A 19,268-nucleotide genomic window follows, 5' to 3' on the forward strand; every position below is an offset into this window, starting at 1 on the left:
TTCCTTGAACAGGATTAAGATAAAGCATTCCAGTCTGAATTCTTACTCCAGCTGGGACACGTACATTGGATTTCATAGGTTTTACGTATGTACTCCAAGGTCATTTTGTGCACACCCAGAAGAGTTAATGCATTCCATGAACATGGACTGAACATGTTTACTAAGACCTGCCATTAACTTAAGGTCGAGTACTAAAAATACAGCTGTTTTGTGAAAAATATTAACCAAGTTAGATATTTCTCCATCACAAAGGGGGACTACTTTTGGTTTTGCACAAATTTCCAGCCCAAAACATTCTGAACAAATCTTTGGAATTTTGCTTATTCATGCCTCTTGCCAGTAGAGATTCTCCTTTAAAAAACTGAATGAACACACTGTGGCGATCACACAGGGCCCCCGGACGTTTCACTGTCTATTGATCCCTGTGCCACCACTTTATTTCTCCCTGCCACCACCCAGGCCCTACCTGGGACAATACTGAGTCCAGTCAGGGTTAAATTGAAACATAAACTTTTGTTTATTTATTGCAGTTTAACAAGTGTGTGGTTTCATAAACGGTATCGGTCCATTACAATCATGGGGTGCCTATCCAGACCTATAAATTCCGCTACCTGCTCTCACTCACTAAACCACCTCTCCGATATTTTCTTGTCTTCCTAGCCCCTAACTGTTCCTGACTCAGCCTATTTCGCTACACTAACTCAACCTACCCACAAACTCTATCCCAATTCATGCTCACTCCAACCAACCACCCAACTCCCAACAAACTGCTCCATGAACCCCTCCAATGAACTCTCCCTTTGCTCCTCCCAGAGCTGGTTTTATAGTCCCACTGACTCCACCCTCCTGGATCCTGACTGGGCAACCTGTTTAACTATTTCACCTCCAGCACACTCTCTTATGTTAACGTCACACACACTAACCCAGGGGTCAGCAAGGTTTACCTCACCTGGGTCGGTTCACTCCAGTGGAGAGCCTTCTGTGGGCTAGATTGTGTGTGTGTGTGTGTGTGTGTGTGTGTGTGTGTGTGAATGCGTGCGCCTGCGATTTCCAGGGTCTGCGCAGACACGATTTCTGGCACTGCAGAAGCGAGTCCCTGTGCCACACTGCGCCAGTTTAGCACAGCACGCAGGGACTCGATGAGCGGGTGGCTCAGTTTAGGGGTGACTTGTGGGCCGGTTAAACGACCCCCGTGGGCCACTTGTGGCCCATGGGCCTAAGGTTGCCTACCCCTGCACTAACCTGTCCATGTTTTTATATTCATATGTGTGTAGTTGTGAAGTATTGTCCTAAGAAGCACCACTGTGAAAGCTGGATAACCTGTTCCGGTTCTTATTTGTTAGAAGTTAACCCTAAGTTTGGGTCTGAAGCATGTTGGCATAACGTAATTTGCAAGTGGACTGTGGTTGGTAATCTTGTTGCTAGGCTGTGAAAAGGACAGAGCTGACAGAATTCTGGGGTAGCACTGCAGTGATACAACGGACAGAATATTGCTGTCACAAAGAAGCTCAATTAAAGTAAATGGACCTAAGGGAACAGAAGTGAATGTGCAAAGCAGCAAAGTTTGGTTAGGCTGCCAGTAGGAAAGCAATTGAAATAGATTAAACAACACATTTTGAAAAAGAGCAATATAAATCTTTCATTTAGAACCAGTCTTCAGTCTGAGCAGAAGCACCAACCCTTCAACATTATCATGTGACCTTGGGATATTAATATATTTTGCTTAAAGAAATTGCAGAGCACAAAGAGGAAAATAAGATATCCCCCAATCATGTCCTTCACTTTACTGTTATAGGTTACTGATGCTCAAGGCTATATATATATATATATATATATATATCCATAATGTCACCTTGCTTTGCTGACATAAACCTGTTGCCTCCCCCAATGAGCCATTTCTCTTGTAGAGTGATGTTTGCTTATACTTCCACAAGCAATTCTCTGTGCATTGTGAGCCAGACTGACTTTATGCACACTGCTGATGTAGACAAGTAGATCCATCGTGTCAGACAGGATTTAATTTTAAAGCACCTTTTCCCAATACTGCAGTTACTGATTTGAGTGTTTCAGGCAAAAATGCTTTTTTGAAAAGAAAAAACTTGGCTTCAACTGGAAAGATGACACCTTCTATCTTCTAATATACTTTACACATTAGAGAATCTGAGAGACCATGACAAACATGAATTAATTAGTCCTCTCAATCCTTTTGAGCTTAAAAGCCAAGAATTATTATCATCAGCTTTGGTGGGACATAAACCTCAAGAAGGACTGGACCCTGAAGCTATCCTACAGCATCTGCTCATTGGGAGTTCAATGAAAGTGCAATCCTGACTTGAACTTTTGATAGCCAACTTTTCTCCATGCAGGAAATCCTTATCGTCCCAGAGATACATTAATGTGGACAAATCTAGTGTGTAAAATAAACATTTTCACAACATCAGTGAACTTTCCCTAGGGTTGTTCAGCTTATAAATGATCCATGAGTGGAATTTTCTTCTATGCACTCCAAACATTTCTAGCTCTCGTGATTCTCTACAGCAGTGTTGGCCAAACTTCGGTCTCCAGCTGTTTTTGGACTACAACTCCCATCATCCTTAGCTAACAGGACCAGTGGTCAGGGATGATGGGAACTGTAGTACAGTAGAACCTCTATTTACAACAGCCTCCACTCGTGGACGTTCCAAGTTGCGACCATGACAAACCCAGAAGTGGCAGGTTTGCCGCCGTTCATGCCTGCGCAGAAGCGGCGATATCGCCACCCGCGCCTGCACACAGCTACCAAAACAGCTGGGGACCCAAGTTTGGCGAACACAGTGTCCAGAAAGTGTTCAGAAAGGTTGGCTTGGGTCAGAAACCAGTCATTATTCTTGGTCATCACCCATCCTTCTCCTCCTCGAAGTCCTCTGGTATGTATAAGACACTTGCGGCTGGGCATTGTCTCACATATTGCACTGAGAAGGCAGAACCAAGGCAAGTCTCTTGCACTGCCCGTTTCAAATCCCAGAGCTGGAGAGATCATCCACCCACCTGACCAACTCTTCCACACTGGAATTTGGGGAGGCCTGATGTCATACTGAGCTTTGGAACAGCAATTCCTTGAAATTCACTGGGAGCTCCAGGGAGCGGAGAGGATTTGTATGTTGCTGCACGTCCTGACTAGGACACAGGCTGTCACCAGAGGCAGTTCCCTTGGTGACTGGATTTATGGTGAATTGCTTACACAAATCCTTATCTTCAGTGCACTTTAAGCATCATTGTATCTGGAGTCCTGCCTGGTCTTCATTCATGTCACCTTATAGTTTGTTTTCTCTCAGGCATAATTCTTAGACTAATCTGTACAGAAAGGGGAAGCTGTGCTGACTTTTGTCTCACATGCCAGCTGCTAAACTGTGACCAGTGGTCTGCGAGCTTCATTCAGGTGGTCTGTGGGATGTCTGTGATGAACGCTTACAATTTCGATTCAAATTGGAATATAAGAAGTAAAAGAAGCAATAAAAACAGAATTAAAAATCATATGCAGAATCTAGCACATTAGAATTGCTATAGCAGGCAGAAAAATCATTAAGATTGGCCAAGACCCTCAGCAATTTCCAAGTAGGCCCATAGAGGGGGGAAGTTTGGGAAGCACTGAGACAGAGAGTTGAGCAAGTGCAACTGTAACACATATATACCGGGCATAAAACCTAAACAAAATGTCTTAAGAAGAAATGGAGAAGAGGAAAGTACAGTGGTACCTCGGGTTAAGTACTTAACTCGTTCCGGAGGTCTGTTCTTAACCTGAAACTGTTCTTAACATGAAGCACCACTTTAGCTAATGGGGCCTCCTGCTGCCGCCGTGCTGCCGAAGCACGATTTCTGTTCCCATCCTGAAGCAAAGTTCTTAACCTGAAGCACTATTTCTGGGTTAGCAGAGTCTGTAACCTGAAGTATATGTAACCTGAAGTGTATGTAACCCGAGGTACCACTGTACTGTATTTTTCTGTCTATAAGATGCCCCCATGTATAAGACATCCCTTATTTTGGGGGACTCCGATTTAAGAAAATGGGGGGAGATGGCCCCTGTGTATAAGACACCTCCAAATTTTGGACATTATTTTTAGGGGTGGAACCTAGTCTTATACACGAAAAAATACGGTATGTCATTTCCAAAGCTACTACTCTGCCCCCATGCCACACTCCTTTTCAATGGCAAAGGCTGCACATTTGGAAAGAACCTTCACCCCCATGGTTTCTCTCATAAATTCTATAAATCAGTGGTTTTCCACCCACACCCCCTGTGCTTGAAACAGAACAAACTGCACAAGAAGACTTTACCTCCCAAATCTGCATAGATGTTCCAGGACAATGCAATGGCAGAAATGTTTACCTGTTCAGATAAACCCGTTTTTCGGTCAGTTGACCATTCCCATAATTCGGATCTTCATAGGGTTCGTTCTGCACCACTTCTACCCCTTCTCCACGATCACTTTGCTCGTGGCTGTGTTTACTGATCATGTACAGCTGTCCAATTCTGTACTGCAAAGCAAAAGGAGAAGCAAAACATTTAGGTCTGCCGCAAAATCATCGGGGAAAGAAGTGAACCTCACCCTAGTAATCCGCATAATGAAAAGTATTTCTTGAAGAAATCTGCTAACTACCCTGAGAATGGCTGATGGGGATAAATAATCGAGATGCGTCTGTAGAACTTTTATACACAGAGCCTTTCCAAAGCATTTCTAGGTATTAATTTAACATTACAGCATCATAGGGCTGCTTCAGACAGTTGTAATTCGCTCTACATGGAATGGTTCTTAAAGACAAAGCTGTGAGGAGCATGCAACCGAGCTCACACACACACACAGGCGGCCCCTGGATCCTAACAGCAACTCACAGCAAGTTCATTGACAGGAAAACGTGGCCTCACAATCACACAAATTGCTCCTAGATGTGTCAGCTTAGATGGGCCAGTTCAAACATTTCTTTCTTCCCATAGCTGCCTCTATTTGGGCCACTCTACATACAGCATCTCAGCCCACCTGAGACTATTAAAAATAGTTTTTGATTATAGGAGAACCTGAATGGATTTGTTCCAGAAGTGGGCAGAGAAGGAATGAAATATCTAAAGTAACATGAATGCATTATTTTTCAAAAGACCTTGAAGATTCCTTTGAACTGATTTGTAAATAGTAGCCTAAATCCCCAAGAGATTCATCCTCAGGATGGCAGGGACAGTATGATGCGAAACAAAACTAACTTCTTCCTCTTTTTCTTTTGGCAACGATTTATTATTCAATTACCTGCTTCATTTAATTAACAAAATTTATATACCAGCTGATTGTAGTAAAACCTCTAAAGTGGTTGACAGGAAATGTTAATATTATCAATAAAAACAATTAAAAACATTTTAAAATAACTATAATTAGGAGTAAAATACACTTATTTCCGTTAACAGAATGCATATACTGCAAAATGTATATAATGTAAAACTTAAAGGACATCAGTTGTAAACTGTCCACAAAAATATTAAATAAGTGCAGAAGTGCAAGTGTTTAACAACTTTCAGAATAGACTTTGACTTCAGTTAAACCTAGTTAAACTCAGTAGCAGCTGAGATTTTTAAAATTAAACATAAACCAAGGGGGGAATTCAGAGTAGTGCTAAATGGGGTTATGTGTGCATGGAATGGCTCTGCTCATGTAAAAAGGCTTTCCCTCCTATCCTCCCCCCCCCCCAAAAACACCCACCTGTTCTGGGCTTTTCACCATCACTCTGGAAAAGAAATGGGGGGGGGGGCATGAGGAAGAGCTGAGGGGGAGAAGTCCTATTGTGTGCATGTAACAACTTAGTTGAATCCCACCCAAAATATTTGCAAAAGTCAAGTCTCTATTTAGTGGGTACATTTCAACATTAAAACATTTTAGTAAAAACCAAGTAAAGTAAAAAACAAAACAAAAATATCAAGTACACATTGTACTCGATCTGTTAAAATGCACATTTCTGAAAGTACTGTGTTAAGTTAAAACTGAGATAATCCAATTACAGATAACAAAGAGTTACAGAATGGCCCTTCTGCCTTGGGTATTTAAAAAGCTGGTGCTTATATTGTGGCATTAACCCTGCAGATGAAGTGTTATATCATTATTACAAACTGTGCCTACCATAGCACAAGTGGATTTTTGTTATACATTTAATGTATTCATAATTAGAACTCGGCTACTAACGTCTACTTAAAAGCTTGTGGATCATTTAACCTACGGAGATGTTTTCTGTGTAAAAAATTGCACAATAGCAGATTATACTCAATCTCACTTCTGTGGAAGCCAAGGACGATTTTGCAACTGATCGCCATACAGATTACATTAATATATTGTAGCATATAGAACTAGCATAGAATTCATCTGAACAACAGGAAAGGCAAGAAAGGGGGATGGATTATAAGCTTTACTGTCAACAGAGAGTTCCCAGGTAGAAGCTGTCCTAGCCATAAAATTATAAATTAAAATGTGAACAATGGATGCTGCCAAGCAGAGATGGGAAAATTCAGTCATTTGCTGGGACACATACTGGTCCCATGGAGAACAGTAAGGTCCAAAGTGTTCCAGCACAGCATCAGAATATGTTCAAATGTTCCAGGGATATAAGTGGAGAACTTGTGTATCTTTGGTCTGCAATCCCATTCCAACTGCTCAGGGTCTGAATGGGCTCGTATTTCAGGTGTTTGAAATGACAGCAAGAATGGATTATATACGCACATATTTTTTAGGGCTGAAAAGAGTGTAAATATGTAGCACAATCCAGCAGCATCTAGGCACTTTTAAATTATATTCAGGGCTTTTTTCCCTTCAGCCGGAACTCTCCAGCAGCGGCAGAGCATATGCCCGCGCTGCCCAGGACAGGCGCGCTCCCGAGGGGGCGCGTGCATAGGGTGCCCTCCCAGGCATGGGATAGCCGTTCGGGTGCCAGAGTGGCATGTGTGCCCTGCTGCCGGGGGCGAAGCGAGCCACCCATGGCGGATCTTGGCCACACTGCCCACCCACGACTCCCAAGCCTCCCCCAAGCTGTCAAAACAAAGGGAAAAGGGGGGAATGCTGTCAGCAAAGCAGCGTGAAATGAAGGACATGAGGCAGGAGTTGATAATGCAGGTGAGCTGTGAGCTGCAACCAAGCTGCCGGCCAGCTCTGTGGAGGCTCCTTTTATTGACACAATATGCAAACCCAGGCAGATACATTTTGGGCTGTGACCTTTACACATCTTCCAGTCCCGAGATCGTGGGGTGGTACAAAGTTATTTTGGCACCTATTTCCACCGTGTCATTTTCCCCTTGCACAGTGTATGACGAAAGAGACAAAGGTCACAGACAGGACACCGCAGACTACCGAGACCACAAAAGGTTAGACAGGGGGCAAGATGTTCAGACAGCTGTGGCTTTATCTGTGAGGGGGAGTGTGCCCTGCACCTCAAGGTCACGCGTGTAGGCAGGTGAGGCTGCCCGCGGGTGGGGAGTGTGCTTCGCACCCAGCAATCATTCCTACAGCGGACCAGCTCCCCCCCTTACCCCGACGGCTTGGAGTAGGCTTGGGAGTCATGGGCAGGCAGCGCACTGAATGTCACCCACTTCAGTGAGGGCACCCAGGGCAGTCAGCTCCCACCGCCCCCCCCTTCCTACACCCCTGCTCTCCGGAACTTGGCTCTGGCACCTCTCAGGTGAACACTGTCGCCATTCTAAGACAACAAGGGAGGCGTTCATGGTGAGTTCCGGCACCTCTTTTTCTAGAAAAAGAGCACGGGTTATATTACTTTCAAGCGTACAGTGGTACCTCAGGTTACATACGCTTCAGGTTACAGACGCTTCAGGTTACAGACGCCGCTAACCCAGAAATATTACCTCGGGTTAAGAACTTTGCTTCAGGATGAGATGAGAACAGAAATCGCGCAGCAGCAGTGGGAGGCCCCATTAGCTAAAGTGGTGCTTCAGGTTAAGAACAGTTTCAGGTTAAGAACGGACCTCCCGAACGAATTAAATTCTTAACCCGAGGTACCACTGTACTGGGCAGAGCAATCCAAAGCCTGGCTGGGGAGCAGCAAAACCCAGCAAGAAGAGGGGCAGACCCGCCATTGCATCCAAAGCCCCAGCAGTCGTGCCATCGAGGGCAGAAGGATGTGCTTGTCCCTTTTCTCGCTACGCCAGCTCCTGACTGGCAACTGAGGGGCCCTTGGGGACTCTGCTGGCGCCTCGCCATTTTTCAGTGCTTTCTGCCACAGGGTGTGCTGCCCCCCCCAAAAAAGTGCTCCTTTCTGCAGCCAATGCTACATACTCTCCTACTGGCCTCAGACATTGCCACAGGAATGGAAATGGAAGAGGCCGGGCAGCATGCAACATATCTGCATACCCTGCAACATTTCACAGGTGAGAGCAAAGGCGTTCCTGAGCATGGGTACCTTCCACAGTAAAAAGAGATTTGTGGAAGGGAGAGACACGGAGACGCGAGGGAGAAAAAGTCCAAGCTGCATCTGCAGCAAAGGGAGGCGTGACATTCAATTCAGGGGGTTCAATGTACCCTTTCGTTTCAGAATGATTTACTGAAAACATCTACAAGGAAGATTTATAGGTTGTTCACCTGAGCCTGTCTGTAAATGCATTCTTTCTCTTTTTTTTAAAAAAAAGCACTCTGTAACTCTTATTTAGCTAGCTCAGAGGAGGAGGCTCAAGGCTAAAGCACGTGGCTGCCGATCAGCATGCCTGGATATGCCTTTAACTGAGCCTGTGTGTATTTAGTGTCAGCACCGAGTGAAGCACCAGCGTTTTCTGCAAGACATCCTTGTGGTTTTGTGACAAAGCCTACAATTAGAATAATTTTTAAACCGGGAACCTTCCCTGCTCCGGAGGCAGCTGCAGGATGGCAGGGAAGGGAACTTCATGTTCCGGAAGGTTCCTCCCACAAAACAACAACAACAAACCAACACCCTAAAAGATGGCTTTAGGGAGGAGGGAGGAAAAGCAGAGCACTGCCCACCCCACCCCACCCCAGCATCTGGCTTGGAGGGGAGATATATAGTATAACTCCCACTGCTGCCTTTTAAAGCACTGTTTAACACCCCCGAGTGTTCTGCAAAAGGTGGAGGGGGTGCTGTGAGGTATATCAGGACTGGGAATAGCCTAATTAGGGCAATGTAAAAATCTATTCCAAGTTATTCCAAGTCAAGTTTTTGTTTTTGTTTTAATCACATCACCCTCAGGAGCCCCAAAGTGAATATGGGCAGCGAATGAGGCTGTGGAGAGCAATGCAAAGGTTACAAACGTTTTTTTAAAAAATCAGTGTTACAAGGTGGCTGAAGGTTGTATGTTTGTATTCATTTAAAGAATACAAACATACAACCTTCAGCCACTTTGTAACACTGATGAGGCAAGAACCATGCCACATTTCCACCACAGTAATACACGTAAAGCTTGCTGGATCAGGCCCTATCTTGTCTAGCATCCTGTTCTCACAGTGACAGCTTAGATACCTGTGGGGAAACCTGCAAGTAAGACCCTAACACAAGAGCATTCCCTCTTCCTGTGGCTTCTGGTATCTAGAAGTATTACTCCAACTGTGGAGACAGAGCATAGCCATCATGGCTAGTAGTCATTTATAACCTTGTTCTTCTCCACTGGATACAGGTGGCGCTGAGGTCTAAAACCATTGAGCCTCTTGGGCTTGCTGATTCAAGGGTCAGCAGTTCAAATCCGCACAACGGGGTGAGCTTCCGTTGCTCTGTCCCAGCTCCTGCCAACCTAGCAGCTCAAAACATGCCTGTGCAAGTAGATAAATAGGTACTGCTGCGGTGGGAAGGTAAACGGCGTTTCCATGCGATCTGGTTTCTGTCACGGTGTTCTGTTGCGCCAGAAGCAGTTTAGTCATGCTGGCCCCATGACCCGGTAAGCAGTCTGTAGACAAACACCGGCTCCCTCGGCCTGAAATCGAGATGACCGCCGCAACCCTGTACAGTGGTACCTCCGGTTATGAACTTAATTCTCTCCGGAGGCCCGTTCTTAACATGAAACCGTTCTTAACCTGAGGCGCGCTTTCGCTAATGGGGCCTGCCTCCAGCGCACGACTTCCGCTCACATCCTGGGACAAAGTTTGCTTCCAGGAGCACCTACTTCCAGGTTAGCAGAGCTCGTTACCCAACGCATTCAGAAGGAAGACACAAGGAGTAACCAGAGGTATTAATGTAGTCACCTTCAACTGGACTTCACTGTCCAGGGGTCCTTTACCTTTTTTTACATTTCTCCTCCATTAATTTGTCAAATCCTTTTAAAAAACCACTAAAGTTGGTGGCCTCCTGTGGGAGTGAGTTCCATAGTTTAACTATGTGATGCATGAAGAAGGGCTTTCCCCTTGACAATTTCTGCAGACTTACTTTTCCAATTTGAGGCAACTTCTTGTCACCCCTTTCCCATGTGAATTGTGGTTTTTAAAAAAAAAAACAACCAGCATAGTGCTAGCAAGCAGCAAAAAATGGAAATACAATTAATGGGTAGAGCTACAAGGCTCTGGTCTGAAATGAGACCACTTCTCTTCCAAATTGGCATGTACTTGCCAATTTCTCATGTACTTGCAACATCTGCTGCCTTCCATCCTTTAAGCCATGGTAGAAATTACACTGAGAAACATGGAGAGCTCCCTTCATCAAGAGAGCAACTATTCACTCCCGAGGATGAAACATCAATAACCGCAAGAGGGATGTGCTAATTACTGGAGATTGTTATTTGTCCCAGAATATATAACTGTACATTAATTGACTTAGATGTCATTGTATCAGCTTCTTTGGAAGGATTATTTAATGGCATTCCATATGCAAATTGTGTATATCTGTATGGTACTGAAAAATCAGAAACTGTACTATACGCATTATTGTTGTATATTTTTTAGAGAGATGGAAGAATCAAACTTTTTTCACTTTTGTTCCCTTTCCAGGAAAGTCTCTCTCTGTCTGTCTCTCTGTGTGTGTACACGTGTATTTTAGTATTTTAACTTTTCATATATTTTAAACTATGTTTTCTTGATTTTTTTGTTTTATCATTTTGTAACCCGCTTTCATGGTGTTATTGTTTTACAATCAAACAGTGTACAAATTTTATGAAATAAATAAATTATATTTTTAGAGCAAAGGGGGCACAAGCAAATGAGAAGAGCTGAGCCCTCCTGCATCTATCACTTCCTTGTTAGGTCTTCCCTCAAATACTTTTTCACCCAGATGAAACAGATTGGCTGAGGAAAGAAATATATGAAGAGAGAAGACCGAGATAAAGGGGGGAAGAGTTAATCATCCTTATCTACTTTTGCTCTAAAAATGTCCCAGCCCTTTGCTTTATAAGTAATTGAAGCAGACCTGGTTTGAAACAAAAAAGATCGCCAATAACATGCCTGATTTGGACCTTACTTCTTTCTTTCTTTTTCCTCTGAAGCTGAAAAAGATTTTTTAAAAGTTAAGTACTGGAAGAGTGCCTGGTCATGCTGCTGGTGAATAATGCATCTCTAAGTGCATTCCATTTGTAGCCAAAATTCAAAAAATATAAAAGGAGGAATGACAGGAATCTGCTAAGGAGACGTGTGTCAGGTGAATTCAAAGTTCATATGAACGCAAGAAATGTTTTACCTCTTTAAACTGCAGAGATATTTCAACTGTTTAAAAATTACAAGCTTATAAAAAACTTAGAAAATTGTAAAATTGTTTTTACAGTTAAAAGAATACTTGGACATTTATATATTTTCCACAAAACTGCACACACAGGGCTTTGTAGAAAAAATAATAAACTACAGGGTAATATCCAACATTAGTCGAAATAGGTTAAAGTTAAACACTCACAATGGACTGCAAGAAGATCAAACCTCTCCATTCTTAAGGAAATCAGCCCTGAGTGCTCACTGGAAAGACAGATTGTGAAACTGAGGCTCCAATACTTTGGCCACCTCATGAGAAGAGAACACTCCCTGGAAAAGACCCTGATGTTGGGAAAGATTGAGGGCACAAGGAGAAAGGGACAACAGAGAACGAGATGGATGGTTGGACAGTGTTCTCGAAGCTACCAGCATGAGTTTGACCAAACTGCGGGAGGCAGTGGAAGACAGGAGTGCCTGGTGTGCTCTGGTCCATGGGGTCACGAAGAGTCGGACACGACTAAACAACAACAACACTCACAAATTTGCAAAGTTCATTATTCACTGACTTCCAAAAACAAAACAAAAAACATAACCCCTCAAAGCAAAATATAAAAAGAAAATCTGAACTCCAGAGTCCTTTGGGGACACAGAGACGACATACACCTGCATAAGAAGACAAGTTCCGGCGGATTGAGCGGATGAGACCAACAGCGGGTCGAACGGTCAAGAAGGAGGCTTCTGCACATGCTGTAGATCAGGCTTCCTCAACCTCGGCCCTCCAGATGTTTTTGGCCTACAACTTCCATGATCCCTAGCTAGCAGGACCAGTGGTCAGGGATGATGGGAAGTGTAGTCTCAAAACATCTGGAGGGCCGAGGTTGAGGAAGCTTGCTGTAGAGGGAAGTGAGGGGCAGATGGGGCTCCTCAACCCAGAGAAGGCAGCCCATTTAGGAAAAGGAAAACTCTTATCCTATACTTCCACTGCCTTGCGGGACATTTTTGGGAGAAGAAAAGCCTAAGGGGTAAACCCTACACAAATCCAAAGTGGAGTGCCTAAGACGGTTGGATGGCGCCTTGTATGCCCCTCCTCCCGGCATCTCCTGCAGCCAAACTAGTGCCAAATGTATTGCTCTGCTTTCCCTGTGGACCACATAAACAAGGCCAGGGTGTGTGTGTCTGTCTTGTTATCTGGGCAGATCAGGACCTCCATACATACTGTCCAGGCTTGCACCCTGCGGAGCTCACTTTGGTGCTGCTAACGCAGTGGTTTCACTTCACCCCCGGAGGCGCACTGCATTGTCTCTTGAGACAGATGGATGCAAACAACAGCAATATTCTCCCACCAACCCATGACTGAAAGCCGGGTGCCAGCTGGAAAGAGGCAACCTCTACCTCCCACTGGTACTGCCAACTTTTAAAACCATATTACTCCTATAGTGAGGGACGCGGGTGGTGCTGTGGGTTAAACCACAGAGCCTAGGACTTGCCGATCAGAAGGTCAGCGGTTCGAATCCCTGTGACAGGGTGAGCTCCCATTGCTCGGTCCCTGCTCCTGCCAACCTAGCAGTTCGAAAGCATGTCAAAGTGCAAGTAGATAAATAGGTACCGCTCCGGCGGGAAGGTAAACGGCGTTTCCATGCGCTGCTCTGGTTCGCCAGAAGTGGCTTCATCATGCTGGCCACATGACCTGGAAGCTGTACGCTGGCTCCCTTGGCCAATAAAGCAAGATGAGCGCCGCAACCCAGAGTCGGTCACAACTGGACCTAATGGTCAGGGGTCCCTTTACCTTTTACTCCTATAGTGAAATATACTGAAAGTTTTCTTTACTGGTTACAATAATTAAATTTATGGTTGCCAGAGGCAACTGTATTTGTGGACCTATACTATGAAGTGTGTGTAATCTTTTTCTTTTCTGTTAAAGAAAGAAGAGCCATCTGCTTTGAAAAAGAACAAAGCTTTTTTTTTTACAGATATAGTCTAAGAGATAAAAGTAATGTTTTACTTTGCTCTAGCTTTCAACAAGGCAATTTTTGCAAAGCCTATTGTTCTAAATCGTGCTTCGGGTAATCAATTTCAATTATATTTAAAAACCCGTTGATTGGAGTTCAGTTACCATCTGAGCAAACAACAAAGTGGTTATTCGTGAGCATGAGAAACACAGAGTAGCTCAAAGTCAATTCAAGGTCTCATTTTGAGTCGAATGCTAATTAGACAAAAAAGTAGAATGATAGGAATTGATTTCAATGTTTCTGTGAGTGTCGTGAGGTGGCAAGTCTCATCAGCTGCCAAATTCAGCACCAGCTGAAGTTTCTAAACCATCTAAAGAGGCAGCCCTATATATAACGCCTTCCAGTAATCCTACCTACAGGTTATCAGAGCACAGACAACAGAAGCTGGGTTATCCCTATCCAAAAAGAGGCGCAACTGGGCCACCAGCCAAAGCTGATAGAAAGTATTCTGTGTCATCGAGGCCACTAGAGCTTCAAGATATAGCAAAGGATCCAGGAGCACCCCCAAGCAACGTACCCGCTCTTTCAGAGGGAGTATAACTTTTTGTGAACCCTGTTTATAATCTGCACATGCCTAGGCACTGTACCCATAATTGGGGCACAATTAAGTACATCATCTTGCAGTGTCTCCAATCAAGAATCCAGAGCCTGTGCAGAACTTTGGAAGAACGTGTGGACGGTAGGAGAGGGAGGCCACCAGTCACAATCCCACACCCTTGCTGTCTCCTCACTGAGATATGTTACATGAGCAGGGCTCATTCTCTGTTAAAGCTACCACACAAGGCTTTAAAAGTTCTTGCTTGTAGAAGGTGTCTCCTTCCAGTACTTGATTTTCCTGTCCTACTATGGCCCCGCAAAAAACTCCATATATCATTCCAGGAGGCCCTCCCCAGCTCTCATGAGCTGTTTTCCAGAGGTTACGGGGAGTCTATTTGCATAAGCTGTTTGAGCATAGCAACAGCATTCCTAGAGAAACTCTCATTTTATGCCTATTCTAGCCCTTATGACTAGAAAATGTTTCATAGGCACTCTGTAAAGAAAAAATGTTATACGGGAATTGGTAGGCATAGATTTCGGAATGGGTTTTAAGCTTGGAGAGCAATCTAGTCCATCTCCTGGGTGTAGTGAATGTACACAAGGGGATGTAGGAGGGAGGGAAGCAATTTCAACACAAAGGGACAATTAATCATTGATTTACATATAACCTCCTCCTATATTCAAATATGTAAAACGTATTTGCTCATATGCTACCCTGAGAGTATACTGGGAGTCCCAGGGGGAGGGCCGAGTTCCTGCAAGATCTCAACAGAGCTTGATAAGCAACTCTGAGAGCTCAAAAGCTCTTTCTGTGTTGGGAAAACCCTGCACCAAAAGAGCTTTTATGCTCTCAGCCTTCTGCGCAATCAGTTGTGTGATTCCAACCAGCTGGTTGCCAACCATGTAAAGCTGACATCGCGTAATTTAAACATTTTAATTTTAAGTTGTGAGTCGACTGCACTCCTTCCCTGCTGACCAGTCATATTTGAAGGAAGGACAAGAGCTGCTAGCCAATGGCATAAAAAGTGTGGGAATACACAGACAGAAGACAACCCACCTTGATAAATATATGGTCTTAATACTACTACTACTACTACTAATAATAATAATAATAATACTTATACCCCACCCATCTGACTGGGTTGCCCCAACCTCTCTGGGTGGCTTCCAATATAATAAAAACACAGCAAAACATCAAACATTAAAACATCCCGATACAGGGCTGAGTTCTGAAGTCTTCAGAAAGCTGTGCAGTCGTTTATCTGTTTGACATCTGATGGGAAGGTGCCACTACACAGAAGGCCCTCTTCCTGGTTCCCTGTAGCTTCACTTCTCGCAGTGAGGGAACTGCCAGATGGCCCTCGGAACTGGCCCTCAGTGTCATGGAGGTGGATACGGTCCTTCAGTTATACAGGTCTATGCATAAGGCAAAGAGAATTTAAGTTGGGGTTGGGAAATTAACAATCTGCCAACTTTCTCCATTGCACTCCACACATTTCCTACCTACTTAAAAGGTTGATCCACATGCTGACTTGAGTGCTTTTCTCCATATTCTGGTGAACCACAGGACACCACCAGAGAAAACTGGTTGAAGCCATGCCTAGCTGCCACCAAGCCTCATTAGACTGTCTTAGATACTATGGAACTGGCAGACCACTAAGCTGTACTTGCAACCAATACTAGGTCCATACACCGTGACCCCTTCTCCAAGGATCTTCTCCCTCACAGCAGTATCCAGGAATGAGAATCAAGGGAAATTAAAGGTGGATGGGGCAGGTTTGTAATCCATAACCTATATCCCTTCAACATGTTAATCCTGCCGCTACTGCCACTGCTATCACATCTCTTCTTGCCACAACTTGTCCTAAATCCCCAGACCAGATGCCAGAGAACTTCTGATGTGCCAAGTTGCTGGTTTATGTGTGGTGGGACTCCCCAGTCCTTTCCACAGTTTTCTAACACTTACATGTCCTGACAGATATGCACTAAAGTGTGCTCACCCTCTGGCTTTTCCTCTGCTATTAGCTGTGAACTAGGTCTCTCCTTCCTACACGGGTAATGGTGGCCGGGTAGGGGTGGGAGAGGCAGCTGAATTCTGATGCACTTGGATGAATTACCCAGTGATTCTACCTCTCCCTGCTGCTTGTAATTGGGAATAGAATCTTGTTTTATCGTCGTTTTTTATGTTATAAATAAATCCAGATTAAAGAAAAGAACTGGCTGTGCTTTGCTTTGACAATGCTTTATGTGACATTTAACAATTTATGCAGCTGTTCTATCCCTGCTGCTTAAAGGTTACATTTGCTAGCCTTGTGTTTCCCGGTGACACAAAGAGAATGCACAATTAGAAGTCATATCCCCTAGAAGGCTCCAAAGGATGCTAAATCCACTTTCTCCATTGTGTGCCTCTCACAGCTTATTTTACTTAGCGCCAAGAGATAAAAACGCTTTAGAGTGTCCATCCAGAGTCTGGCTTCATTTGACATCAACACAATAGGCCAAAACATATATATTAGAGTGGGAATTATCCATCTTCTGCATTATTGCCTGAGACAAACCAAGGCTCTATTTACACGGAGCACTTGTGGTCTTCTAATAGCCTGGCTCCAAAAGAAGAGTGCTGTTATTAAATATTATGTTGTGTATCACTAAAACACACTCAGCATCAGGCAGTGCATTATGTGTCAGACAGATTGGAGGGCTTCCCTTTTGGAATCAGAATCCCTTGGTCCTTTGTTCCAGGGTGAGGTTATGTCGCTCTCAGTGTTTGAAACTCCCAGTGTTCTAGGCGCATTTTGTGACAGGGAATTTCATCAGCGCGAGCAGTTTCTGAGCTCTGGGCGCAGTAGTGCACCTAAGATTTTCAGATTAAAACTGCAGAGTGGAAGGAAAGGAGGACCTTTTCTGTCTTCCTACTTCCAGGAGTGGGAAGACTGGAGATGAGACCCTCTTAAGGATATTAAGGGGATAGGCAGGGGAAGGACTAGACCATGTGGGAAATTGATTGTGTGGGGTTACCTGCCCCCCCATTTTTTATTCAGGTTGGCAGCCCTGTGCAGAAGACAATTCAGGAGCTTTCTCATAATGTTAGTCAAACCAAATTTAACCTCCATAAATGGGGAGAAAAAGCCAAGGGCTAACACGAACTATTGTTGTATGTCATATTCCCTAACCAAAAGATCATATTTTTACAATAAACTGTTTGAATAGTTCAAATTTAGCTCTGGTTTAACTATTTTTATGCTGAGGGCACATGATTGAAGTTAGCAGATGTAGGATTGCAACAGAGCTGGGCAAAGTATTACTGCATTAATAACAGTAGTAAGATGTGAGGAATTAAGGCAAAAGGTAGAAAGATCTACAGCTCCCTTCCCGATGACCTGTTTATTAAGAATTTGTTTGCACAGTTTTCAAAGAAGTTATAAGATGTCCCATATGTCGTGAGCGTTCATTGTGTCTCAAGCAATTGTTAATCCTCACTTTCCTTATAACAAAAAGTCCAGTATTGGGACTTAGGAGTTTATTGCGCAAGAGCACCGAATCAACTTTCATTACACAACCTGATTTTGCCATTATGTGATTGAATCCCACCCAAAACCAGTTGACAGTCTGGAAGTGCCCTAACAAGTTTTTGAAGGCATAAGCCTCCATGCACAAAATGTGAAAAGCTTATGGCACAATAAATCTGTTAATCTTTAAGGTGCAACAAGACCCTTTGTTGCTTTCAAAGCAGACAGACTGTTCTAAGTAATGATTTGCAGTGCAAATGGAAAACTAAAGCAGACAAACAGCTTTACACATTGTGGTTTGGTGAGCCCACAGGCTGCTCTGTACTATTGATTGTCTAAATGTCTGGAAGCTCAAATCATGATCTGAGTTCTAAAGCAAAGTTAATATACAAGCCATGGGTTGGCAATGAGCAGAAAAAAGCAATGAAAGAAAGGGACTGTTAACGTTGGTTAGGGCTAATCATCGAGCCTACCTACCCGCAATGAAGGCAGCAAAGAAGGCTGCCTCCATTGCATCCTCACGAGCTTTTCTGGATAGTGTGGAGTCTCTTACAGGCTGGCCTGAAGAGCATTGCAGAACCAATGGTAGCTCGCTGTGACTAGTTTGCAAAATATTTTGAGGATAAAATCGCTTGCATCCACAAGGCTAGGCAAATTCGGCCCTCCAGATGTTTTGAAACTACAATTCCCATCATCCCTGACCTCCTGTTTTGTTAGCTAGGGATCATGGGAGTTGTAGGCCAAAAAATATCTGGAGGGCCCAGTCTGCCTATGCCTGATCTTGACTCTGCTGTTACAAGCAAATGAATCTCAAGGGATATCTGGTCCTGTTGTGTTGGATGAGTTTATGGGTAAGGTGTTTTGATCTGACAGGGCAACCACTTGCACTGTGGACCCTTGCCCCTCTTGGCTGATAACAACTAGCAGGGATGGGAGAGGTGGCTGGGCCAGGGAGGTGATTAATGGGAGGGGGTGGTCCCTACCTGCTTGAACAAGGCAGTGGTAAATTCACACCTCAAGAAACCCGCCTGGATTCTGAAAATCTAAGAAACTACTGTCCTGTTGGCAATCTTCCCTTCTTGGGCAAGACTTTTAAGCGGGTGGCCGTGGACCCAATCCAAGCGCTCTTGGAGAAAACTGGTTTTCTAGATCCATTTCAGTCAGCATGTTGGCCTGGTTTTGGCAGAGAAACTGCTTTGGCTGCTCTGTTGGAAGATGAACAGATGCTCCCCAGTCATTGAAAACAGGCCCCCAATGCAAACACACAGCAGCAACTTAAAACATGTCCTATGTGATTACTACTACACACATGGAGAGGCAGTTGTCTAGGGATGCTGGGATGTGATGACTAATTAGCGGGTGGCGCTGTGGTCTAAACCACAGAGCCTAGGGCTTGCCGATCAGAAGGTTGGCGGTTCGAATCCCGCGACGGGGTGAGCTCCCGTTGCTCGGTCCCTGCTCCTGCCAACCTAGCAGTTCGAAAGCACGTCAAAGTGCAAGTAGATAAATAGGGACCGCTCCGGCGGGAAGGTAAACAGCGTTTCTGTGCGCTGCTCTGGTTCGCCTTGGCCAATAAAGTGAGATGA

General features: G+C 44.3%; 1 protein-coding gene across 2 annotated transcripts in view; it reads right to left on the minus strand.

The window, feature by feature from the left end:
- The window catches only part of PITPNC1 (phosphatidylinositol transfer protein cytoplasmic 1), a 141,543-nt gene that overhangs the window by 72,408 nt on the left and 49,867 nt on the right, over positions 1 to 19,268 (minus strand). For both annotated transcript variants that reach the window (XM_080994989.1, XM_080994990.1), the window contains one exon: positions 4,367 to 4,515. In XM_080994989.1, coding sequence (XP_080851115.1) covers positions 4,367 to 4,515 — 149 coding nt within the window. The remainder of the gene's footprint in view (positions 1 to 4,366; positions 4,516 to 19,268) is intronic.

The sequence above is a fragment of the Podarcis pityusensis genome (genome assembly GCF_964106645.2).
Source record: "Podarcis pityusensis genome assembly, chromosome: 2".
In the NCBI taxonomy this organism is placed as follows: Eukaryota; Metazoa; Chordata; class Lepidosauria; order Squamata; family Lacertidae; genus Podarcis; species Podarcis pityusensis.